Source organism: Protopterus annectens, chromosome 6.part0 (genome assembly GCF_019279795.1).
Source record: "Protopterus annectens isolate FY-2018-M chromosome 6.part0, PAN1.0, whole genome shotgun sequence".
Classification (NCBI taxonomy): Eukaryota; Metazoa; Chordata; order Ceratodontiformes; family Protopteridae; genus Protopterus; species Protopterus annectens.
In genome coordinates this window covers 275,286,336-275,313,436 of record NC_056737.1, presented here as the reverse complement: position 1 = coordinate 275,313,436, position 27,101 = coordinate 275,286,336, and the positions used below count along the sequence as shown (strand labels likewise).

Here is a 27,101-nt window from a genome sequence, read left to right as displayed (position 1 = left end):
TTTCTTGAATTTTAAATGGCTCCCCACCTTAGTCTGCTACAAGTTGAGTCTTGATGATTGGATGTGTTCAAACACATTTACCCCAGGGATTATTATTATGGTCCTTAGCAAGAAAGGAGGTAAATCTAACTGCAGTACTTCCTAGGGCACATGTCTAGGTTGTATGTGATTGTTCAAACTTAACTGCATAGTGCTAACCTATGAACCTATTATTACTTGCCTGGTACTAACCTATGAAACTACAGGTTATACCACAATTACAAATCCAATTGTACTGTAAGTGGGCCTTTAAGCATGGTCTAAAAAAGTATCTGTTGATAATTCCTTTGTAAGGTGTAAATAATATCCAATTTTCTAATAACTATTAACTACCTAATACTCAACTGTATCATTAAATTCATAAAACAATTGATCTGTATACATGTAAACATTGTTTTTCTTAGACAGATTATGTTTTGCTACTAACTATTTATTTTTATTTATCTGACATTTGTTTACCGGGCTGGTCCGACTGGGTCTACAGAATCCATTTTCAGTGGAGGCCCAGGGAGAAAAGCTCCACATACAGTAAAATGCAAATATATTATAGTCCAGAAACAATACAAGTAACATCAGGAAGACTATACAAAAATAAGTTGATAGAACGTAAACTAGGTTACAAGATGTACTGCATATCTGGATAATTCTATAGAGTTATATCATTATAGACAATTTTAGTCATTCTAACAACATATACATAGCCTATGAGTAGATAAAATGTATAAAAATAGTGTGTAAGTAGTACAGTGTATGACATCAGCTGTTATAGTACATGAAAAATAAAATGTTGGGTTTAAGCTAGAAAAATAATAGCTGAAGAGTTAGTGATGCAGAAAGACAGTGAGAGAGTTAAGAAGAAATAGCGGCATTACAGACTGAGCAACAGCTTAAGGAGATGGTATAGAAACAGAGAAGGAGTTAGGAGAGACTTAGGATCTTGCAGACTGTGAAGGAGTGAGATATGACAGAAGAAGAATGGAATGAAGCTAGTGTGGAAGAAGAGGAAGAGCTGAGCATTAGGCTACATTTGTACAGGAGCAGAGCCATGTGTTTATGAGATGATTTTTTAAAGAGGCTTTAAAGTGGGTTACGCCAGGCACCTGGTAGCTACAGGTAGTCAATTTCATAGTTTAGAGACACAATATGAATCTAGAGAGTGACCTATTTTTTATGGGTTTTGAGATAGCTAAGAGATTTTTGTCTTCTGATCGTAGGGATCTATTTGGTGTGTAAGATATGACTAGGTTGGCTTGAAAATAAGGTTGTGCAAAGTGGATAGCTGAAGGAAAGCAAGTTGGTTGGGGAGTTCTAGCCTGTTTAGTTCTAGTAGCAGATTACAGTGGTGTGTGCGATATTTAAAGTTTGTAGCAAACTTCACAACTTTGTTGTAGCACTGTTCCATCTTGCTTAGAGTAGACGTTTTTAAGTTAGTTAGATTAGGGACACTGTAAAGAAGGCAGGGAAGTAAAAAGGTTTTTGCTAGGTTAGCTTTGGTTGCTATAGTTTGCTTCTATATAACAGTCCCAGTTTTTTATGAGTTTTCTTTATATTTTGCTATATATGGGGCTTAAAGAAAAGTTTAATGTCAATGATTACTCCTAGAAGTTTGGTTTTGTGCACTATTTCTATGACAGTGTTGTCACATGCAAAGGTGTTGAAGTGATCATTGACAGGGGAGGTGTTTTTATAGAGTGAAACAGTGCTAATTTACTCTTCTTTGGATTAAGAAAGACTTGGGCATTTTTTTAGCCAGGATTCGACTGCAGTAAAGGACTGTTGAGTTTTTGAAAGCAGTTGTGGTAGTGATTGAGTGGTACAGATTATGTTGGAATCATCATCATATTGAGTGAGGGTTCCAGGGTGGGAGGAAGTGTGAAGGTCGTTAGTGAAAATGTTGAAGAGTAGGGGTCCGAGGATCGAGCCTTGAGAGACTCCAGTAGGGTTGTGGAGAAAGGGTGAGAGATCATTGAACCATTTCACTGCTTGTTTACGATCCTCAAGGTAGCTCTGAAACCATTTTAATGTGTTATATGAGAAGCTTAAGTTAGGCAGTGTGCTCAGTAGTAGGGCATGAGAGACAGTGTCAAAGGCCATAGAGAGGTCAAGGAATACTGAGGCTGTATAGCATCCTCCGTCTCTGGCCTTGTTCACGGTGTCTTTAAAAGATAATAGGGCTGTAGATGTGCTGTGGTTGGGTCAGAAACAATGGTGGGTTTGGGTTAAAAGGTTGTTTTGCAATAGGTATTGCATTACCTGCTGATGTATCTCTCTTTCAAGAACTTTGAATATGGGTGACAAGATCGATATAGGATGGAAGGTGGTTAGTTCAATACAGTTGCTTCCTTTGTGGATGGGAGTGATGTGAGACTGTTTCCATGTGATTGGTTCTTCTGATTTGGATAAAGAACTATTTATAAAGATACTTACTGGGCAGGCAATTGAGTTGGCAGCCAGTTTAAGGTAGTGTAATGGAAGATTATCGGCCAAGGTGTTTTAGTTTTTGTAACAGTTTCTTTATGGTGTCTTTGGGTATGAGGTAAAATGAGAATGGGGTTTGTATGATATTTTGTTGAGTAGGATGGTTATTTATGGCAGGGTTAGAGGTAGTTGATGGTATAGGATTGGTGCGTAAATAGGTTGAAAGGTCAGGGGGTACAGTGTTAGTTAGTAGGTCTGCTATTGATTTTACGAAGTGCTTGTTAAAATTTTCAGCTGTTTGTGATGGAGGGGTATTAGGTGATGGGGTGTGATCTGTATTTTTCCTGGGGTTAAGTAAAGTAGAGTAGATATGGAGTGCCAACATTTTTGGGGTTGGCTTTAAGCTGGAGTTGAAGCTGGAAATATTATGATTTCTTATCTTTGTTGATTAATTTTGTCACTTTGTTACATAGTGTTTTGAAGTTGACATGATTTTGTTTGTTTTTGTTTAGATTCCAGGTTTTCCAGGCTAAGTCCCTTTGCTTTATCAGGTGTTTACATTCCTTGGAGAGCCATGGGGCTGAGTTCTTTCTGATAGTTTTCATACAAATGGGGGCTAGGGTATTAAGTATGTGAAGGAAGGTGTTATTAAAGTGTAGTACGGTATCATTAAGGGGTAGTAGTTTAAGGGGTGTCCAGTCTATTTCATGTAGGACAATGTTGAATTTATGCTCACAAAAATTAGTTGAATTCCTAACCAGTTTTACAGCGTATACTCTTAGTTGTTGCTAGATTGTTCTAAGGGCATAAGCTTGCAGATGATCACTCAGGGAAATAGATGATGCAGCGGAAGAGGGAAAATTGGTGGGGTGGGATAGGGATGTTCAGGATAATATATCTTCCAACACTGGTGTATTGTAACCTGGTGGGATATATATTACTATTATGCAATTTATTTTTGTTGTTGAGGTTCAAAGAAAGAGATTAGTACCTCAGCATTAGAAAAGATGGGTATATTACTGGTGTAGGGTGTGATATTGAGTTCAGAGAGATATAGAAGGGCTGTCCCTCCCCTTTCATTTTAGATCTGTCCTGTCTGGTTATTGTGAAGTTTGGAGGTATTATTTCTGAGTCTTACATTGGGGTGTAGCCATGTTTCTGTAAGGGCTAGTATGTCAGGTTTATTTTGATCCATCCAGGCATGCACCAGAGCTATTTTTTATTACATATACTTCTAAGGTTCAGTGTTAGTATGTTTAAGTCTTTGGGGTTACTTTTGGGTTAGGATTAAAGGGTGAGCCTTGGTTAGGATGTATGTCTCCACTTTTGAGTAGATAGATGATGAAGAATGAATACCATGGGATGTGTTTTGTATACACAAGTAATAGTACTAGCGCCGAGTGTGGTTTCATAGGAGGTCAGGAGGCCAATTTGTGGGTTGAATAATATAGGAGGGTATAGGGGAAAAGCTGGGAGGAGATATGTGCGAAGCTGTGTTGTTTATTGGGGAGATGGTTAGATGAGGTTATTGATGTGTGGGGATATGTGAGGATATAGTTGTAATGAGGTTGAGAATTAAGAGTAAAGATGATAGGCAGGTTAAGAGGAGCATGTCTAGTGTGAGGGTGGGTTTAAAAATAGAAGTGGTATTTCTATGTTAGAATGAAACATCAGGTTTAATTAGAAATTTATGTTATCTAGTGATATGTGAGCAGCTTAAGGTAAGGTTGGAAATGTGTTGTCTTAAGGATAGGCTTTGACAATTTGGATAGGTGTTTTGTCTTGGTGGTTTGTGATAAGGAGCTGGGGGAAGATGTGATTGGTCAATAGTAATGTTAGTTTGATGTGTGTATTAATAGGTGGATTGAAAAACTAGGTGTACTAGGAGAGAAGGTGGTAAGCCTGGAGTTAATGTAAGATAGTTAGAGGTGATGTTTGTACTGTGAGGGCTGAAGTATAGTAAGATGCAAAGAATTATAGTAGGAGGAATGAGACTGAAGGTGATGGAGAGAGGGTAAAGCAGATAAGCTTGGTTCAGTAAAAGTGGGTAAGGTATGAATGTGATGTGGGTGTGGGTAGGGTAGAGCTATATATAACTGGATAATGGAAATTAGAGGGAATGGTTTCCTGGGGATATGAGGAGAGAGGCTCTGGGAGTTTGTGGGATATGAGGCAGGGTAGGGGAGTGTAGTAAGCGAAGCAAATGGAGTGCGAAGAACCCGATTGCAGCTATCAGCAAAATCCTATCACTGGAAACGTAAGTAGAGTAAAATAATCAGTAATCAGACTATTACAGTGTATTTAATGACAAGAATGCAAAGGAAAGGTAAAAGGAAGGGAAAAGCAAGGAATAGAGCTGTACTGAGCTGTAGTATAGGATAAGGTTTACTAGGTGTCACGGAGTTAACACAAAGCAGTGATGGGGTAAAAAGGAAGGAAATTTGGCAGGAACAATTATTTGCAGAGAAATAGAGAGGAACAGGAAGGGTTATAGCAAACGTGGTGCCCAGTGGTGTGCAGAGAGCCTTACAAAGAAAGTATAGGTTGCAGGAGAGTGATAAAATTAATTTCAAACATTTACTTTATTTTGCTGTGCTGCAGACTGGAGATTTTAAGCACTGAGCTTGGTGTAGGTGTTATTTAAATTCACGCTGGGTGATTTGTAGACTTTTACAACTTATTTTGGTGTGCTGCAGACTGGAGATTTTAAGCACTGAGCTTGGTGTAGGTGTTATTTAAATTCACATTGGGTGATTTGTAGACTTTTACAACTTATTTTGGTGTGCTGCAGACTGGAGATTTAAAGGGCTGAGCTTGGTGTAGTTGTTACTTGAATTCATGTTGGGTAATTTGTAGACTTTTACAACTTTATTTTGGTGTGCTGCAGACCGCAAATTTAAAGCACTGCACTTGGTATAGGTTTTACTTGAATTCACACTGGGTGATTTGTAGACTTTTACAACCTTAATCTGCTAAAGTATCCCACAATTACAGTAAAACTGTGGAATAATGGCGCATACACACCACTGAGGTTTGCAGGAGACAATAGGTTTGTTAAAAGTGAAGGAAAGATGGCGCTAAACACCAGCTGAGACTGTTATAAACTATGTTTATAGACTGTGATATTGTACTGTTTGCCATTACATCCTCTATCAGTTCTTTTCTTCTCACTCTTCAGCACTGCATATACCTAATACTGCATGTATAAAAGACTTTCAAAATACTATCTAGTGCTAGCATCCATTTACCAGCCCTAATGTCCATAGGTAAATTGCCAAGGATGTATATAAGTAAATAAGCAGGTTTAGACCATGTACTGAATGGCAGTTTGCTGCACTGTTCCCAGTGCCCACAGTGAATTTTGAGTTACCCTGTTTATTGCTCAACTTGATAATGTCAACAAAATGGCCAATAGATGCTCTTAGATTGTAATTATCCTCCAAGTAATGATGTCAGAGTAAGAGGGATATTAGGATAAAGGGGGATGTTTATGACCATAATAAAGTTTCACAATTGCAAGATAATATACAATTTCTAGCCATTGCAGGCGATGCAGTTAGTAAAAGCAATGGGTTCTACTCTAGTGGCCATCAGAGAAGCTACATATTTTTTGTGTGCCTGTTCAATTTTATGACATAGAGATTACATTAGATTAGTAAAAAAAAATAGAAACGGTACATTATGGAGGAGAGTAGGTATAAACTTGCAATGGCAGTTATATCAGGAATATATTCCCTGTATAATATTCCTAATTTCATGTTTGTTTTAAAGACTGAGTTCTTGATCAGATTGTCACATTTTTAGTTGCTTATGTGGATTGCGTCTATAAAGTTTAGATGAAAATTCTAAGATTATGATGTTATCGGCTGATGTGATTAGTAACTTACTTACATAAACTGAGAAATTGCTTCCAAGTCGTAATGATTTCATATTAACACAACATGCAATTAGTAGAGGAAAGTTTAGAAAATGATTTAGAAGACAAAAACGGACATGTAGTGTAAAGGAATTGAAAAATAGGTAATTGTTTAGGCAATGTTTGCTTAGAACTGAGTGGTTCTGATGTTAAACAGATCAGTTTTGGAATTAATCTGCATACTGCCTATGTTTGAAATTTCCAATGTGACTTTCCAGATCATTTCTACATAGCATGAATGGAATTGACCCAAACAACAAGTCTTGTAAGACAGCAATATTGACTTGGTGAGAGGATGAAAGTATAGTGTATCCACCTTATGCTTGGATTCTGTAATTTAAGTAAACAGACAACCAATGATTAGTTGTTGTGTCTTTCGGCTTTTCCCTGTTAGGGGTCACCACAGCGGAACTCCAGTCTGCTAACGACTGGCAGTAGATCTTTTACGTGCTGAGTTGCCGGCCCTGACACACAACCTTCAACAAAGGTACGCCCATTCAAGCATGTCTCCGCACAGAAGACACTGTAGCTGGGAATCGAACAGGACAACGTCTTACTGTGAGGCGACAACGCTACCGCAGCACCACCCCCACAGAGAGCCATTGATTAGTACTTACTTGATATCCAGAATATTCCTGGAATGAATAGAAGTTTTGCATGAGAAACCATATCAAATGCTTTACAAAGGTACAAGAAGACTTAACCGTTTGCCTGTGGCAAATTCATCACATAGTTATTCATCAAAACCCATGAGAACGTTTCTGAACCATGATGTGGATAAAAAAAAAAAAATTTTGTTATTATGCAGAAGCATGTTGAAGTTTACGTGTTAGTGAGAAGTTTCAGAAAAGAAAACATAAACATGATTGATGCTGTTTAGCACTGCATATACCGAATACCAAATGTCATTTAGGTTATATGCGAAATACGTGAAGTATAACGTTTGTTAATTTAATTTAATGCAATTTGATTACTTTTGTATCAATGTAAATTTGCCTATATCCCAAGTAATAATTCAATAAAGGTTTTTAAAAAAATAGGTTCATAGGTTAGTAAGTGTATAGGAATATTTGAGTCTGCAGTGGTGGCTTCATAAAACTGAGAAAAAGGACGCACAATACCATTGTGTCCTGGATGGAAAAGCTGATCCACATTTTTCCAAAATTTAAGGAGATTTCTTGCACGTTGTTGTGTTAAATAAGGCAGTTTGTATCAGTAAGTTGTTCATTTTTTGTACAGATCGAAGTTATTACCTTTTGTACATTCTTTGTCATGTTTGTCTTAAACTGTGACCTAAGTCATGGCTGGAAAAGGTTCTCCAACCAGTCCATTTTTTCTGTACATATATATATATATATATATATATATATATATATATGTTTTGGTTATCCATCTTTTCTTTTTTTTTTTATTTCATTCATCAAGCAAGCTAAAGAAGTGGCATGTGTAGTTTTTTTTTCAGAGTGGTGTAAACTTGTTCAGTGTTTCTGAGAACATTGAAATGACATAAATAGAGGAGTCAAATTTGAATACTTTAATGTAAAGTTTAGTGAAGTTATCTGCTTCTGTAATTTGTTGTATACAGGAACGTTTGAGTCCTCTGTCTTTTAAAGGGGTTCCAGGTGTCAAATGTCCATACACGATCACTTATAATATCAGATCTGTTTCCCTCTACAAAATTTTGGGACAGAGACATGGCTACAGTGCAGGTTACTTCATTTGTCTTTTTATCTCTTTGGGGTGTGGTAATAATTATCTGAGTGAAATCTGCAGCTGGACAGATGGATGACTGAAAAACAGAAAGCATCTATTCGATACCCAGTATAATCATTTTATATGGGAACAGGATCATTGTAACACTGCCTCTACTATTTCTTCATCCTTGCCTAAGGTACACAGTGTCAAGTAATGCAAAATAGTTTAGCTCCATCAATTCTGACATTGACTAAGGTAAATATGGTTATTCTGACAGGTAATAGGTGAAATTATTCTTATGTAAAGGGTAACTCCTCCTGCCACTTTATAGAGCTTATCATTTCTATGTACGGTATTCCCTGGATAAATAAAAGTATGGTCTGCACCATATGGTTTGAGTCATGTCTGAGAGACTGCAAGCACATTCCATTGATAAAGGGCATTCCAACTATCTATAAAATGTGCCTGTTCCATACATTTCTTAGATTGATATGTACTATTTCTTTAAAACTTGTTGGTGTAATACACCATGCATGCATGCATGAATTAAGTGCGGGATCAGTTGTAGAATTATGTATGGGCAAAGTCTGGGATTGAGTGGACATCCCATGAGATAAGGAGAGTGTTAGGACAAGGACTGCAGTAGTTAAGTAATATACTTAAAGTAAAGGTTTCAACTATGCAGTTCTCCTTAGTGCTACATGTGAACAAGGAATTCTACCAGGTAAAGTTAGTTGAAGAACACTCCAAATTGTTTATATTTTCACAGATATATGTTTGCTTCACTAATCACACGGGGCTCCCAAAGAATACAGGTAATTGTAGCTTTGTAAGGTGTAATAAAGTTAGTGTGTATGTGTGTGTGTGTGTGTGGGGGGGTCACATACAAAAAGAGCATGGCATGAAACTGAACAGCTGCCAAGTAGTTTAAGATGGCATAATGTTAAGATAAATAAAAACAAACTTAAAAAGAATGATGAGTCTGAAATTCATGATTCATACTCTATCTGTGGAACTGAAGCCTAATATAGGAAAAGACAGAGCAACTGAACAAATACTAAAGCTAGAAGACAAGTAGGCATTGCTGACATTTCTGGGAATGATGCAGTATTTTGCAAAAGTTTGAACCTAATTTGTCAGGGACAACTAAATCTGTAAAATAAAATAAAATAAATAAATAAAAATTGTTACGTGAAATTACAGCATGGGAACAGAGTTATGAAAAGGAAACTAGTTTTGAAATGCTTAACAAACTAGTCACAGAAACACTAGCTTTAAAGTGTTGAACAAGAAGAAGATTACAGTCAGTTGCCTGTCTGATGCAAGGATTCACCAGATCACACATGCACTCAAATCTCTCAGTAACAAGTACCGTTATGGCTCCTTCATAGTTCATGTTGGTGTGAATGACTTGAGATGTACCTCTTTGGACTGTATGAAAAGAGACATGATTGAGCTCTCTGAGTATGTGTCCTAGGCAGATACATCCCTAGCTTTGAGCAGCATTTTACCCTCACCTAAGATGATACCATAATATAAACAGAAAATGATTGACTTCAATAATTGGCTTAGTTTCTGTTGTCATTCTAAGGGGATCCAGTTCCGTCATCCTGGGGTGACATGGTGGATAGACCATTCTGCTTTGCCAGAGATGGTCTTCACCTGGCACCTCCAAGCTTTCAGTTGCTGGCTAATGAACTTGCCTCTCCTATAATGCCTTTCTTAGGCAAGATCACAGCAACAAAATTACCGATGTGAAAATGTCAACCACAAAGAACTCAGGGGTCAACCATTACTAAGTGCTAGGAGTTTAAATCAGAAACTGCACTCTCTAGAAGCACTCCTCTCCTTGGAAGATGTTGACATCTGTGCAGCCACAGAAAAATGACTCAAGACCACAGAAAGTACCCCACGCTTGCAAGGTTACAATGCCTTCCACACTTTCAGACCACAAATTGAAGGTGTGAGAACCAAAGGAAGTGGAGTATCTATCTTTATTAAAGATAATTACACATCTAGGCTGGTTAGATAAGAGAACTCTATGGTGCTACTCCAAGTCCAAATTTACTATAGGTAAGACACCCCTTCAGGTCATCATCAGTTACAGGTCTCCTTCTGTGAGCCAAGATTCCCACACATTTTATTTAGACCTGCTTGGGACAATTACGGTACAACTTAGCATGTTAGCTATGGGTGAATTCAACTATCCTTCCGTTAATTCGGAAACTTATACAAACCCAACCTCATTTTCACAAATGTTCCTGGCTTTGTTAACTCAAATGCCCTGGAACAAATAATGCACCACCCCACAAGGGGCTCCAGTATTCTAGCTCTGGCCCTCACCAGTATGAGTAACCAATGCAGCACCTTAAGTGTAGGGCCCGCACTGGTTAAATCCAACCATAAATCAGTCATTTTTGAAGTATCAATAGCACCAAAACTCCCCAAAGGAGAAGTGAGGATAAAAAAATTCACCAAAGCTAACTATACCCTCCCAAGGGAAGGTATAATTGACTTCCAAGTTCCAGTTTTCACAGTTGGCATTGACAGTTATCCTAAGGTATACACTGATGTCATGTATAAACATCTACACAAATGTATAGACACAGTTATGCCAGATAGGATTAAAACACGATCCTCAAGAAAAAACAAACCAGCCTATTGGACATTTAGCATTAATACATATTACAATAAGCAAAAGAAGCTGCTGTCTAAAAATACAAAAGTGAGATCTGAGAACTGGAACAGCACCCTCCTCAGTATAAAACAAGTAAAACAACTCACAAAATCCTCAAAGAGCAACTATGAGAAAAATTTAGCAACCACAGGAAAGGATAACCATAAGGCTTTCTTCAGCTATGTCCGCAACCTAAAAGGTAGGACTCAGATGTGTGCTGAACTAGTTGTGGATGGCATCACACACACACTGACCATGCGGAAATTGCAAACCTACTAGCAGGTTTAGCAAAACTTTCACCCCCTTATCCCCCACAAGCATACCACAATTCATGTCTTCATCATCCCCTCTCCCCTGCATCTCCAAAGAGCAAGTCATCAGTGCACTCTCCAAGGCTAAGAACACAGCCTCCATGAGACCAGATGGCATTCTGCATTGCTAATGTTCTAAAAACAATAGCTAGCTACTCCATTAGGCACTCTATTCATCCACAGCCTGATTACTGGTTTTGTCCTCACTGAATGAAAAACAGTGACTGTTATCCCCCTCCACAAGGGCGGCTAGGCAACAGACCGAAGTAACTACAGACCCATATGTTTAGCCAGCCTCATCTGTAAGGCAATGGAATGAATCATCATGGACCTCATAAGTACAGATATAGGTGACCTCTAAATCCTGGATCCATCCCAGTTCAGTTTTGTCAAGGGCACAGCCATGCACACAGTCTATCTTGACTTGGCCAAGGCCTTCGATGTTATCCCACATTCAGGCATCATTGACAAACGAACCCAGTTGAATATCAACCCCTATGTTGTCAGGTTGGTTGCAAATTGGCTCACAGATCGACAACACTCAATCAAAGTGGGAGACTTTACCACTACCAGCAGACCTGTCACCAGAAGTCCCACAAGGGTCAGTGCTGTGCCCTCTCTTGCTTGGCATACACTTCTCACAAGCCCAGGCCAAAAAGGAGGAACAATGGCTAACCAAGTTTGTGAATGACTGAAAATTAGGTGCTATGATTGAATCCCCTAGAGATGTCAGCGTACTTCAGAAGGGGCTTACACAGACCAATGATTGGTGCCAAAGCCATGGTCTTAAACTAAATACTAAAAAATGCATCATCATTTCCTTTGGTAAAAACAATGTCCCTGCTGATTATAAAATAAACAATAATACCCTAAGTATGAATTCAGTATTGAGAGACCTGGGAACACAAGGTGACTGTGACCTCAACTTTGACCACAATGTATCTGCTGTGATGAGGAAGGCATTCTACGTCATTCACGTGATTAGCAAATGCATTGCCTCAAGAGCAAAAGAGGTTATAACTTCCCTGTACTTGTCCCTCATCAGGCCTATTATTGAATATAATGCTCCCTTTGGTGTGTACCATACCAGATACCTGCAGCAACTTGAGAGACCTCAGAGATTTCTAATGAAGAAAATTCAGGGTCTCCAGTACATGTCTTATACAGACAGACTGAAGTCACTGTCAGTGTACTCAGTAACATATAAACTACTCAGAGGTGACTTATGTCTGGTTTACAAGGCTGTCTCTGACCCAAATCTAAGAAATGCTGCACATCCATAAGTCCAATGGGACTAGGGTCACCTGTTCCAGGGACCTTAATCTAGCCCATGACATAAACAGGACTTGCTGAAGAGACAGATGTATCTCTCAGAGGTTGCCACTCCTATGGAATAGGCTTCCAATCCATATCAAGCAGAGCACCTCCATGACCCTGTTTAAATGCAACATGGATGACTCGATGGGAAACCATAAATTTCTGCCAGGGATTGCCCCAGCTTCTCATCTGGACATGGGTAGTCTTTGCTAGAAAAAACTTGGGTATAGATGATATCTCTCATCTAGTATTATACTGGGATTTAATGGCTAAGCTTGTAAAGACCCTCAGGTCAATAGCCTAGTAACATCCTATGAACCTATGAACCTGTGAACCTGTGTAAAGAAAACAGCTGTGCTGCAAGCAGATGACGCTCAGAATGTATAAGCTGTGATTTTACAAGAGAAATAGCTGTTTCCTACAAAATAAGAGCTTTTAGGAGCCATTATCACCTCCATGGGTGTGTCTATGGTAAAAAGTTAGGTGGAAACAAACCAAGATACATAATGAGAAAATATTTATTCAAGGCATTTATAAGACCACAGACGATGTTAGTAATCTGTAAAAGTATGATCTATAGGCGAAATACAGAAAAAGCAAGGAACTACACACACCAGATATACCGGGTAATATATAATTAGCAGAAGTCCATAAAGAATTGCTAAAAGAACTAAAGATTATTTGAGTAATACCACAGTTACCAATGACAGATGAAAGGGCAAAATATTTCTAGGGATGTTTCAACAATTGGCTTAAGTATTGGTGTTATTCAAAGGGGATCCAGTGCCTGTCAGCCTGGGATGACATGCTCGACAAGCCATGATGCTTCACTAGGGACTGCTTGCACCTGTCACCCCTGGGCTTTCGGATATTGGCTAAGGCTCTTGCTTCCCCCATAGTACCTTTTTTAGGCAAGGCTCAAAAGACAAACCCACCTCCATAGGTATCACAAGGGATAAGAAACTAAGAGTAATGCTACTCAACGCCAGAAGTCTAAACCTCAAGATGCATGCTCTCGAAACTCTCCTTAGCATGGAGAACATCGATATCTGTGCAGTAACAGAAACCGGGTTCAAGGCTCCCGAGAGCACCCCAGCACTACCAGGTTATACCTCATACCATGCTTTTCGGCCCCAAAACTTGGACCAAACCACGAAAGGAGGGGGAGTATCAATATTCGTCAAAGATACCCACACCTCCAGGTTGGTGGCACAGCACGAAGCATCAGAGACTATCCATGTGCAACTAACAGTGGGTAAAACTGCCTTCCAGTTTATAGCCTGCTACAGACCACCCTCCCAAACCCAGGAACCCCACTCGGCCTTCCTGAGAACACTGGAAAATATGAAGGTCTCTCCAAACACCATTATATTGGGCAACTTCAACTACCCAAACATAGACTGGGAGAATTACTCTAGCTCCAACACCCTAGCCCAAAGGTTCCTAGAATTTATAAACTCAAATGCTTTGGAACAACTTGTTACCACTCCCACAAGAGGGGAAAACATACTGGACCTGATCATCACCAACATGGGGACTCTATGCTCCAGACAAGAAGTGTATCCCTCACTGGTAAGATCAGACCATAAACTAATCTCACTGGATATTCACATCCCGACCCCACCCCCTGCCCAGAAAACCACAGTGAAAAACTTCTCTAAAGCAAATTTCACACTCCTCAAAACCGAGGTGGAATCCTTCAAAGCCCCCGAGCCTGTGGAAAATACGGCCCAGACCACAGAATTCTTTATAAACGCATTCTAGGAACATCTTCAGGAATGCATGGATCATGCAATGCCAAATAAAATCAAGACCCAATCCTCCAAAGGCAGACGTCCTGTCTGGTGGACCCCAGCCATAAACAAATTATACAATAGAAGGAGGAAGCTACTACATGATAGAGCAAAATCCCAAAAAGAGAAGGCATCTCTGATCAGTATTAGCAAAAAACTATGGGCACTCATAAAATCGTCTAAGGCCAGCTTTGAGAGAAAAATTGCACAGGACACTAAGGATAATCACAAGGCTTTCTTTAGTTATGTTAGGAACCTGGGTGGCAATTCCCAGATATGCTCAGAATTAGTCCAAAATGACAAAAATACATCGAACCCACAGACATTGCCAACATCCTAGCTGACAGGTTCAGCACAAACTTCTCCCTCCCACCAAAAGGGCAAATATCTATCCCAGCAGAGTGCTGCCCCTGACATCTCAGATGCTCAGGTAAGAGCCGCCTCTCCAAAGCAAAAACACAGCATCAATGGGACCAGATGGTGTCCCGGCTGCGTCCTACATGAACTCCAAGAAGAGCTAAACCCAAACATAAAACTACTGTTCAGTCTCAGCCTTACTACAAGATATGTACCCAAAGAGTAGCATACAGCAACAGTGGTCCCTCTCCACAAAGGTGGTGCCTCAATGGATCCTGGAAACTATCGCCCCATAAGCCTGACTAGCTTGGTCTGCAAAGCTATGGAAAGGATCATCATGGACCTCATAAATAAAGATATTGGGGACCTATAGACACTGGATCCTACCCAGTTCGGCTTTGTTAAGGGCAGATCCTGCCTCTTAAACCTGGTCAATTTCTTTGAAACAGTCACCAAGGCCATTGACGAGGGGAAGGTGGTCCACACAGCCTACCTGGACCTCGCAAAAGCCTTCGATACAATATCCCACTCGGGCATTATAGATAAGCTCACCAGCTTAAATATAAACCCCTATATCACTAGATGGGTTGCAAACTGGCTCAAGGACAGAACCCACATGGTTAGAATTGCTGGGGCCTTGTCAGACTCCAAACCAGTTACAAGTGGCGTCCCACAAGGCTCAGTCCTGGGACCTCTCTTGTTCGATATATATTTCTCGGAGGTACAGGCCAACATGGAAGGACTGTGGCTGACCAAGTTCGCAGATGACTGCAAACTGGGCGCCATAATCGACTCTCCAGCCGACACAAGCATCCTCCCAAAGGGCCTCATAGAAACAGACAACTGGTGCCAGAGCCATGGCCTCAAGCTAAACGCCAAAAAGTGTATAGTCATCCCCTTTGGCAAAAACAAAGTGCCCACAAATTACCACATAGGTGGTAATCCATTAAGTACAGAAGAAGTAATTAGGGACCTGGGGACCCAAGTTGATAGCAATCTCTCATTTGACAACCACGTGGCCAAAGTGGTTAGAAAAACATTTTATATAGCCCACCTAATCATGAAGGGATTCACATCTAGATCAGGGAGGTCATCGTGCCTCTTTACTCATCCCTCATCAGGCCCATAATTGAGTACAATGCCCTTTGGGATGTACCTTACCAGACACCTGCAGCAACTGGAAAGACCCCAAAAGTACCTCACCAAGAGGATGAAAGGGCTCAAACAGATGCCATATGCTGCCCGGTTAAAGAGACTCCAGCTCTACTCAGTGGCATACCACCTGCTCAGAGGCGATCTGTGCCTGACATATAAAGCCATGTCCAACCCGGAATTAATGGACATGCTGCACCTCAGAAAATCCAAATCCCATCAAGCTACGCGCTCGAGAGACTTGAACCTCAGCACTGAAATAAATAGGACATGCTGGAGGGACAGATTCATAACCTAGAGGCTCCCTTCACTCTGGAATAAAATCCCAGTCCAGGTTAGGCAGAGTCCCTCATTGACTCTATTCAAGAGGAATCTTGATGAGTGGATGGGAGATCGTAGGTTTACCCCGGGTATCACTTCTGTGTCACTGTTAGACAGAGGCACAGTATACTAACCTCGAAAAAGAGCATAGCAAAATTAATTTAAAATGGGTGGCAAAAGCCAAACACACTCTGGCTAGGCTTATAAATGCCCTAGGGCAGATAGCCTAGTATGAACCTATGAACCTATGATGTAAAAAAATGCAGATACTAAAACAAGTTATAGGGGCAGGATGTTCTGGGCAAAAATAATTAGTAAGGAAAGAAATTTAGTCTTATTTTTCTTTTGAGGAAGAAATAAGTTGTCACAGGGTTTAATATTCAAAGCTGAAAAGTAATTGTTCACAATCCAATGAGAAGATAAATGCTTTATACGAAAGCCACTTCATCAACAGTTGCTAAAAAATAGAACAAGTACTGCTGATATATGTCATACAATGACATAACTTGCCCTGGAATGAATGAATATATGCATCGTAATGGAGACCTGGTTCAAGACCATTGATAGCATCCCATCAGTGCAATATTTCAACACCTACCATACATTTAATTGCACCAAACAGGATGAAAGCACTATATGTAGTGATGTCTATTCATTAAAAAAAATGGGTCTTTATTAGAAGACCAAATGTTTAGGTGATCGAACACCTAAACATCGATCTTCTAATATCGAAAGCAAAAAACGGCGAACTGACGATTTAATGCATGGAAAGATTTCCCTTGGCTGTTTGCTAGAGTTTGCTATTTCCCTACTGTTGAGTTATCTCGGAGTTGGTATATTTAGTTAGGGGGGGTGTGAAGTAAAGTAATGTTTTTTGTGTTGTGGCCGAGGGACGTGTTTCCCTGGGACGTTTGACATTGTGCAGTTCGATATTAGAAGATTGATGTTTAGGTGTTCGATCACCTAAACAGTCAGTCTTCTAATGTTGTTGTCTTTTGGCTTTTCCCGGTTAGGGGTCGCCACAGCGGAACTCTGGTCCACTAATTATTAGCAGTAGATTTTCACGAACGCCGAGGTGCCAGCTTGACGTTCAATCTTCAACGGAGGCACGCCCATTTACGCATGTCTTTCAAACGCCCACCCAACCGCGGAGAGGACATGCAGACTCCACACAGAAGGCACTCGCTGCACTCCAGCTTTGAATCGAATGGGAGAACCTCTTGCTGTGAGGCAACAACACTACCTCTGCACCACCACGGAAGTCAGTCTTCTAATATAGACCCAAAAAAATCACTTTCAGATTAGTTACACAGGATAAAGTCCTCCTCCATGTCCAGCTTGCATTAACAAAACTCATCATAGCTAACTGTAGAACCCCTTCTATGCGCCCCTGGGCTCGTGATTCCACCCTGACTCATATGGAGTCCCTATGCATTCAGCCAATCATTATTCTTTTAGAGGACTTCATCTGACTCTCCATCAAATGGGAGATTTATACATCTCCTAATGTGTATGCCGAAAGATTGCTGGACTTCATAAATTCAAACTTGTTTGTCCTGTTAGTCTGCATTTCAAATCTGGGGCAATGAAAATCCCAGACTTGGTTTTTGCCAATATGGAACAGCTGTATCCCACACCAGTTGTATCTTCTTCTATAGTCAAACTGGATGATAACTCAGTCATGTTCACTCTCAAATGTACAGATTTTTGCAGAATGTTCAGATTTGCACTGCATGTTTTTGGTCCATTTTTCATAAAATTGTCATTTTCTGGCAAATTAGTGGAAAATCATTAAAGATTGAAGTTAGAAAACAATGATCGACATTTAAGTTTCAGACTTCATACCCTTCACCAAATTCATGCTCATGCAAAACCTGTTATTCTATCAACTTTCTAAGTGGGTAAGAGCAATATTTAGCTGGTTTTTTTTTTGGAACAGAAATCAGTTTTTAGAAATTAAAATTACATTTTAAGAATTACACTTCCTGGTTGAAAAACAGCACTAAAATATTATCTCTGTAGTGAGTTGTAATGCATATAAATGTAAAATTGATTGTAAACGTGCAAGTATATGCAAGCTTTCTTATTACGAAAGTCATGGTAATACAGAAATAAGTAATGTGGAGCAATCTACTAAAGTACTCGTTTTCCCTTTGAAGGTATTATTTCAGGGCCATGAGAAATATTATATGAAGAGAGTCATGTTGTAAGCAGTACATGGGTACCAATTACTACCTGTGCACTTGATGCTTCTCGACGGTATGATTAATTCCACAATGTTCTCCCGTTCTGCATTTCAGGTTTTTGTTGTTATTGTACTATCCAAAGCATAAGCAGTGTAGTTGTTAAGAGAAAGCTGCATATATTGCTTTGTGTCTTTTACATTTTTGACAAATATGCCTCTGTAGCAAATTCTGTAAGAATCATCATATAGTAAATTACTTGCCTTATTGATGTGAAATGACAGCCAGATGTGTAAAATCAGTGGCTTCCTGCTTTCTGATTCCTTGCTGTTGTTTATGTAGGCCTTCCACTGGAAGGCACTGATTTCAGTATGTAAATGACTTCCTTATATGTCTTGCACTGGTGCGTTCTCTCTTCAGTTCTTTTCACAGCTTTTGATTGTCACACGCTTCTCACCTTACCAGAGTGGATTTACACTGCACAAACTAATTATTTTATCTTTCTGACTTTAAAATGTTACTTGTTTACTTAGGTTCATAGGTAGGTACTAGGCTATTGGCCCTAGGGCCTACACAAGCCCAACCAAAAAGGTATCCTGGCTTTTGCCACCCAAGAAAATTATTTTCCTGTGCCACTATCAAGCAGAGCCACAGAAGTGATCCCTGGGGTGAATTTCCTATTTCCCATCCAATCATCAAGATTTTTCTTGAAGAGTGTTAATGAGGAGCTCTGTTTGATATAGATAGGTAGTTTATTCCAGAGTATGGGAAGTCTCTGGGACAGGAATCTATCCCACCGGCATGTTCTGTTTATTGTGGTGACAAGGTTTAGGTCCCTAGAGCGTGTAGCTCAGAGGGATTGGGACTTCTTTAAGTGGAGCATGTCCAACAGCTCTGGGTTTGACATAGCTTTGTATGTTAGGCAGAGATCACCTCTGAGTAGGCGATATGCAATGGAGTAAAGCTGGAGTTCTTTGAGTCTGCGTAGGGCATCTGTTTGAGGCCGGTAATCCTGTTTGTGAGGTATTTCTGCGGCCTTTCCATTTGTTGTAGGTGAGGTACATACCAAAAGGGGCATTGTACTCTATAATGGGTCTAATGAGTGATGAGTAGAGGGGAACAATGACCTCTTTTTTTCTGGATGAGAAACCTTTTGTGATGAGGTGTGCCACGGAGAAGGATTTCCTGACTACTGTGGTGATGTGATTATCAAAGGAGAGACTACTGTGTCCACCTGTGTCCCAAGGTCTCTTATCACACTTTCGGTGTTAAGTATACTACCGCCTATGTTGTAGTTCATGGGTACAGACTTTTTACCAAAGAGGATGACAGTGCACTTTTTGGCATTGAGCTTGAGGCCATGGCTTTGACACCAGGCATCTGTCTCAGTGAGGCCCTTTTGTAGGATGTCCACATCGTTAGGAGTTTTGATTATGGCTCCTAGTTTTCAGTCATCTTCAAACTTCGTTAGCCAAGACCTTCTGTGTTAGCCTGTACTTCAGAGAAGTAGATACCAAACAGGAGAGGACCCAGGACTGAATCCTGTGGTACTCTGCTTGTCACTGGTCTGAAGTCGGATTTGGAGTCTGCTACTTTCACAGTTTGGGTTCTGTCAGTGAGCCATTTGGCAACCCATCTTGTGACATAGGGATTTATACCTAGTTTAGTGAGTTTATCTATAATTCCAGAGTGGGGGATGGTGTCGAAAGCCTTGGCAAGATCTAGATAGGCTGTGTGAACCACCTTATCCTCGTCTACGGCTTTGGTGACTGCTTCAAAGAAGTCTATCAGGTTTAGGAGACATGATCTGCCTTTAAAAATCAGAACTGGGTGGGGTCCAGAGTTTGTAGATTACCAATGTCTTTGTTTATAAGTTCCATGATGATACGTTCCATGGCCTTGCAGACCAGGCTCTTCAGGCTAATAGGGCGGTAGTTCCCAGGGTCCATGGTGGCTCCCCCTTGTGGAGTGGGATAACTGTCGCTGTACACCATTCAGCGAGCCCAAAGCCTGAGGTGAGGCTATGATTGAATATGGTACTTAGGTGGGGTGCTAGTTCATTCTGTAGTTCGTGTAGAATGCAGCCTGGGATGTTTTCTGGTCTCATGGATGCTGTGTTCTTGGCTTTGGAGAGTGGGTTTTTACCTGTGCAGCCATGATTACAGGAACTTTGCATTCTTCCGGTATAGAGATGGGCTCTTTAGCGGGTGAGAGGGGGGTAAAGTTAGCACTGAACCTATCTGCCAGGATGTTGGCAATATCAGTTGGGTCTGTATATTTAGTGCCATTGTGCTGTAACTCAGAGCAGATCTGAGTGTTGCCATTGAGATTCTTGACATAGCTATAGAATGCTTTGTGGTTGTCTTTAGAATCAGTGGTGATTGTGTTTTCATAACTAGCTTTGGAGAATTTTATCAGGGATTGCAGCTTCTTACTGAAGCTGACCAGGGAGCTCCTCCACTCATGGGATTTTACTCTCTTTTGCAACAGTTTCTTCCTTCTGTTGTACAGTTTGTTTATGGGAGGGGACCACCAGATTGGCTTCCTTTTTTTGGAGGATAGTGTCTTGGTTCTGTTTGGGATAGCATGATCCATGTACTCGTGTAAGTGCTTATAAAGTGCAATTGTGTAGGATTCAGTAGTCATAACTGTATTGTCCATTTGCATAGGTGTCATGAAGTTCACCACTTCTGCCTTAAGAAGCATGAAGTTGGCTTTGGAGAAATTTTTTACCGTGGTTTCCTTAATGGGGACTGGGGGCAGGATGTGGATATCTAGGGTAATTAGCTTATGGACTTTATTATTGTTTCTTCAGTGGAGAGTTTACTTTGAGTAATGGCAACTAATTACATAAACAAATGTGGTTGTTGTAGAAAAATAAGGCTAGAAGTCTCTCACTCACAGTGCCTGTTTTGTTTAAACCTGGTCAACAATTGTGTCATTTGTAAAACGTTTAATTTAAGCCTACCAGTAAGTTAAGGAGACTCAGCAATTTGGCTTGTTTTTCATACAAGTTAGGGAGACAAAAGGTTTTGATTTCATTTATGACCATATTTACTTTTTTATTTATTTATAATTTGTTGACCAGGAGAGAGAGCTGTTACTGAGACCCTTTTCAGCCATATCCTGAGGCCAAAGGCAAAGACAGATACATCTGTGAAGTAGTGTGATTTCTAACTTTTGAAGGTGTGTGTGTGTGTGTGTGTGTGTGTGTGTGTGTGTGTGTGTGTGTGTGTGTGTGTGTGTGTGTGTATATATATATATATATATATATATATATATATATATATATATATATATATATATATATATATATACACACACATATATATATATATATATGTGTCATTGCCTATCCACTCATCGAAGTTGCGCTTGAAGAGGGACAGCAACATACTTTGACATGTATGGGGAGTCTATTCCAGAGATGGGGCAGACTCTGGGGGAGACAAACCTGTCTCTTCAGCAGGTTTTGTTAATGTCACATATTAGATTTAAGCCTTTTGATTGGGTACTAAGCAAGGAGTTAGACTTATGTATATGGAGCATCTGTAGTAGAGCAGGGTCTGAGATTGCCTTGTAGGTGAGACACAGATCACCTCTGAGCAATCTGTATGATACAGAGTGATATTGATTTGAGCCTGTCCACATAGGACAGGTGTTGGAGGCCATGTATTCTCTTTGTGAGGTATTTCTGTGGCCTTTCCAGGGGGGTGCAGGGGGGCTTGCCCCCTGCTAGACACATTTTAATGTGTTTTTTCAATGTATTACATGAAAGGGAATGTATTTCTTTCTGTAATACATTGACTTACCATTGTCTGGGATGCATGTTGTCGGCGATGTCATTTTGGCGATGTGTTCTTCGGCGTTCTGGGTTTTCATCCATCTGATATGTACCCATATCTCTCTCTCTCTATATATATATGTATATATATATATATATATATATATATATATATATATATATATCTAGACACACACACACACACACACACTCACACACTCAGTCATATATAGGCATAGCAGGATCAAGCAGAAAATTGAAGAAGCTAGAGTCCATCTATTTCCACAAAAGGGGATGAGTACTCTTTTTTATCACAAAGTTTCTTCACCACTAAATATGTCATTTCTGATTCTGTGGAATCTTTTTTCCATCTTCAGTACATTATTTTTAATGACACCAAGAACATGTTAGAAGAAAATTGGAATTAGCCTATGTTGGATGTTTATTTTTTAATTATAAAAGAAACCTTTCACATATGCTGAAAAGTCCCCATGCTAAAAAGTATTTATTCCCAACATTCCTGATTCCAAGCTATAGGTCCACAGATTAGTTGATTTATTGTACAAATTTGCTGTAAAAAAAATGATCCTGCTACTGTGGCAATCCTTGCAACTTTAGAGGTTTTCATTAGAGCTTTAGTCCTTCTGAGGACTTCAATCTATCAATTGTTTCATCTTCAATATAGGAAAATGTAAAAAGCTTTATGGACTCTAAAGAGAAGGAGGATTTGCCTCTCATGATTATAAATTCTGAATCTGCAGGCCTTCAGGCCCTAAGGTGTACTTTTAACATGTTGGTTTGATTCCAGACCTGTCATAACTTGCATGTGTATAAACAAACATGCATAGTTGTCATCAGAAACTCTTTCTGAAGACATATAAGCTCATATCCTTCACATTTCGTTTATAGGAAGCTTTCTTTTTTGAGCATGCTACTATAAATTGGCTCCCTATTGAAATGTTGGTACTCAAAATGCTGAGTGCCAACAAGCTGAAAAGAAAAGACCAAAAACCCAGCCCCCCCACACCCCTAAACTTATATATATCAACTCTAAGAACACCATACATCAGAGAAAAGGGAATGTTCTGGGGAACAGCCATCTTGGACTTGGTATATGTAAGCTCATTTTCAGCCATTCATCCTCCATGTGTTGCACTCACTCTGGCGGGTCCTGACAATTCAAATGCTTACACTCTAAATCTGTTAAAAGACTTGAAAATAAGAAAGAGAATTCCTGGAAGTGCAGTAAAAGTAATACTTTCAGGATGTTTCATTTTCTACTGAAATTATCCATCCCCTATGAAGTACTTCCCTAGAAGATCTGTCTAGTATCCTCCTTCATCCAAATGTCTTAAATCAAAGAATTCAAAGTTGCCATACTCAAAGTTTACCATACTCAAAAGTTACCATACTCAAAAGATGAGTGAAATGGTAACAGTTTATACCACCTAAAAGAATAGTTTATCTCTTTTTTTTATGCAGTGTTTTCTTCTTTTATGGGAATTGTACAGTCTGTAAAAACACAATTACATTTTAATGCTGTATTGATGTAGGCCAACTAACATATTTCCTTTATCCTTGTAAAAAATATGTGAATAAAATTTATGGAGTTCTTTTATGTATGTGTACATTTTTTCTTTTATGAAAGCTTCACAAGCCCTGTAATTATATTTAATGTTTAATACATATGGTCAATGTCTAAGTTAAAGCAATACTGTTTATTTTGACAACCTGCAGCCTGACTTATACTTATTGGTTTCACTTCTGGACAATAATGGTTTGTTTTATTTATATTAGATCATGACTAACTGTAATTAAGTAAAGTTCCATGGCTCTACATTTTAATTTAACTGTTGCTGTTATATATTGCTACAAAGTATCAGATCACTGATGTTATCTCGCTTACTGTTCATGTTGCATTTCTAATGTGTTATTTTATATTTGAATGTGGCTATATTTCCAACATACCTGTGCAGGTACCATTGAAATCCTTCAGCTTCTTGAAAGAGGTAATATAAACTTTATAGAACTATATGTCTTATGTGGAAGTATATGGATGTTGACATATATTTAAGATTTTTTTTAATATTCATCTGTCACATCAACACCATTTAATTTTGAACGATGTTTGGGTTTTATATTTGAATAAGGAATATTTTATACTTTATTTTTATTTCTGTAAGAGAAATTACAGGATACTGTTTGTTTAGTTTATTTCTTTTTGGTTTGGGTTTTTTATAAATGAACACTGGTGAATTGATTATGGTCTTTGTTGCCTGTGTGTGTTTATGTATATATGTGTGTGTATGTGTTTGCATATGTGTTTGTGTCCTGTGATGGGTTGATGCCATATTCAAATGAGCTTTTCTGACTTGGGTAACTTGGGTATGAGGCTAGGTTATGTTTCCCCCTGCAAACTTGTAATGAACTAAACAGGTAATCGGAGCATAAATGAATAAATAAATGGAAAGTACAATGATATATTTGAGTTCATTGTGTATATGGGTGGCATAGGTACCAGTGCCAGTTTTCTTAATACCTTTAAAGTACCTCTGAATTTCTGCAGTTCAGCTTTGTGTACTTCATGTCTGGAGAAGTTTCTGTAGAGTTAATTTCCTTATTGTATTATATACTCACCTGTAATAACAAATAAGAAGGCTAACATTTTCTCCCTGTTTTGTAGTTAGCATCCTAACAATGTATTATTATTGTACAGAATACTTTATTAAGATGACATGCTTTAAATGAAAAAGGTATTCAGCAAGATTCACTCCATCTTGTTTTATTTGTGTTAATGGTCTTTCTGTGTTCTGGTTTAACTTTGTCACCTCCCTAATGGGAAAGGGTATTTCTTGGGAATCTACCCAAGTATTCCAGTACTTACAATTCCATGAAACAGATTGTACAGCTGTCTATAAGTATGCATAGCATAACTGTAAATCTTTAAAGAGAAGTCAGTGTAATAGTGAAGCTACCCTCCACCCATTCATCCTGTCTGTAGGTGGAAAATCGTATACTTCAGTTTTTATACTTTGAAGAAAGCATGTGTCTACAATGCTTTATGTGTCAGTGCACTGATGAGTGTATTACAGTTGATTAATTATCATAATACTTACCAAGTAATCTTGACTAGTCCTACATTACTATTATACTTTCTCACATTGATTGCTTACTTTGTTAAAAGTGGCTGAAGGGTTAGAATGTTGTGAAAACTTCACACATGTATGACTAAGGACAGACTAGTTTAGCTAAATTTAAATTCCTTTCTATGATATATATATATATATATATATATATATATATATATATATATATATATATGTATATATATAGTCTATGTTAGAATACCAAACATTCAAAATTTCGAGTGTTCTAATATCGAACCCTATGAATCGAAAATTTAAAACATCAAACATTCAGAACAACAAATTTTTTCCTAGGGAAAAAATTTGCTGTTCCAAAACGCATACACACAACACAAGCACACAAAACAAACAGCAATCCACACACATACACCTAAACTCTTACACCTAACCCTACACTAAACTATACAAACACCACTAACTATCTACTTACCTTAACCCAAACCCTAACCCTAAGGTCCGTCACTATCGCACAATCACCTCACCCACGCCCTAACCCTAACTCACCTACACCGCCCTAACCCTCACGTCCACACAATCGCACACTTACCTGAACCCGACCCGTAACTTTCCACCACAGCGCTGAAAATACCGAAGCAACAGAAATGGACAACCAAATTCTTTCCCTAGGAAAAAATTTGGTTTTCTGTTTCTTCGATATTTTCAGCATTCGCTGAAAATGGGTCGATATTAGAACACTCGAAATTTTGAACGTTCGGTGTTCTAATATAGATTTTATATATATATATATATATATATATATATATATATATATATATATATATACACACACACACACACACACACACATACACATATATATATGTATATATATATATGTATACACACACACACACATACATACACATATTAAAATTATGTACGTCTTGTATGTTTTTGCTTCCTTTCTTCCTTTAACTAATTAATGCTCATACTAGTAAACTGTTGCAAACTGTATTATTTGATTAGAATCTGCAGTTTTTTCTTCCCATCTGAAGATTTTATTAATTGTTTTTCCTTCTTTCTATTAATTAATCATTCCTTGCAGCAGTTACATAAATAAGGGTATGTTATTACTAAATGTACTAAGTTTATTAGCATTCCACAACAGCTGCTTGTAGTGATACCTCTGGTAATGAAGTTTCACTATTTTTCTTCATGTAACTGCGGTGGTGGTGCTGCGGTAGCGTTGTCGCCTCACAGTTAGACGTTGCCCGTTCGATTCTCAGTTAGAGCGTCTTCTGTGTGGCGACATGCGTGAATGGACGTTCCTTTGTTGAAGGTTGTGCTTTAGGCCCGGCAAGCCAGTACGTAAAAATCTACTGCCAATCATTAGCAGACCAGAGTTCCGCTGTGGTGACCCCTAACCGGGAAAAGCTGAAAGACATAATACATTTTGTTATTTTATGCATGTCACTGTAGCTGCTATGATGATTGTGGCAAATCAATTTTAGTTTTCAGTTTATTTTGTTTTAGCACAATTTATTATTTACTAACAAGTGTTAGTTCACATGAAAACATACTACTTTACATTCTGGATATAAAATTATGCCTGTTATTTACTTGCATGTAAGAAGGACTATTTATCATATTCATATTCCCTATGATGAAAAGTAGGGTATAAAAACTGAAGGGAACATGCAGCAATGCCGAATATATGTGGGATCCAGATGTACATTGTCAGTGCATTCTGGTGTTAGAGCTGCTCTGGTACTTCATCAGGCAGAAGGAGGCATTACTTTTTAAGTTTTTGCTCCTGCTCCTTCTCACTCCTTACCATCCTTGCTCATGTTAACCTAGTGGTTTGGTTTCTCCTGATTCCTTTTCTACTTTTAGCAGAGGCCATCTTGGTTAACTTGCCCATGGAGTTATCTGGAATGACAGTGTTCTCTGTCACTGTTCAGATTATGAGTGGACTCACATTGAAGGTTTATGAACAGTGTCAGTACTATTACAAAACAAAAACATGAAAGAAAAAAGAAAACAGGACATCAA

General features: G+C 38.9%; 1 protein-coding gene across 5 annotated transcripts in view; it reads left to right on the top strand.

The window, feature by feature from the left end:
* Positions 1–27,101, top strand: part of SMOC1 (SPARC related modular calcium binding 1) — a 1,430,756-nt gene that overhangs the window by 712,736 nt on the left and 690,919 nt on the right. For 2 of the 5 annotated variants that reach the window (XM_044074027.1, XM_044074028.1), the window contains exon 7: positions 23,940–23,972. The exons of the other annotated variants lie outside the window; for them this stretch is intronic. In XM_044074027.1, coding sequence (XP_043929962.1) covers positions 23,940–23,972 — 33 coding nt within the window. The remainder of the gene's footprint in view (positions 1–23,939; positions 23,973–27,101) is intronic. 5 annotated transcript variants of the gene reach the window in all.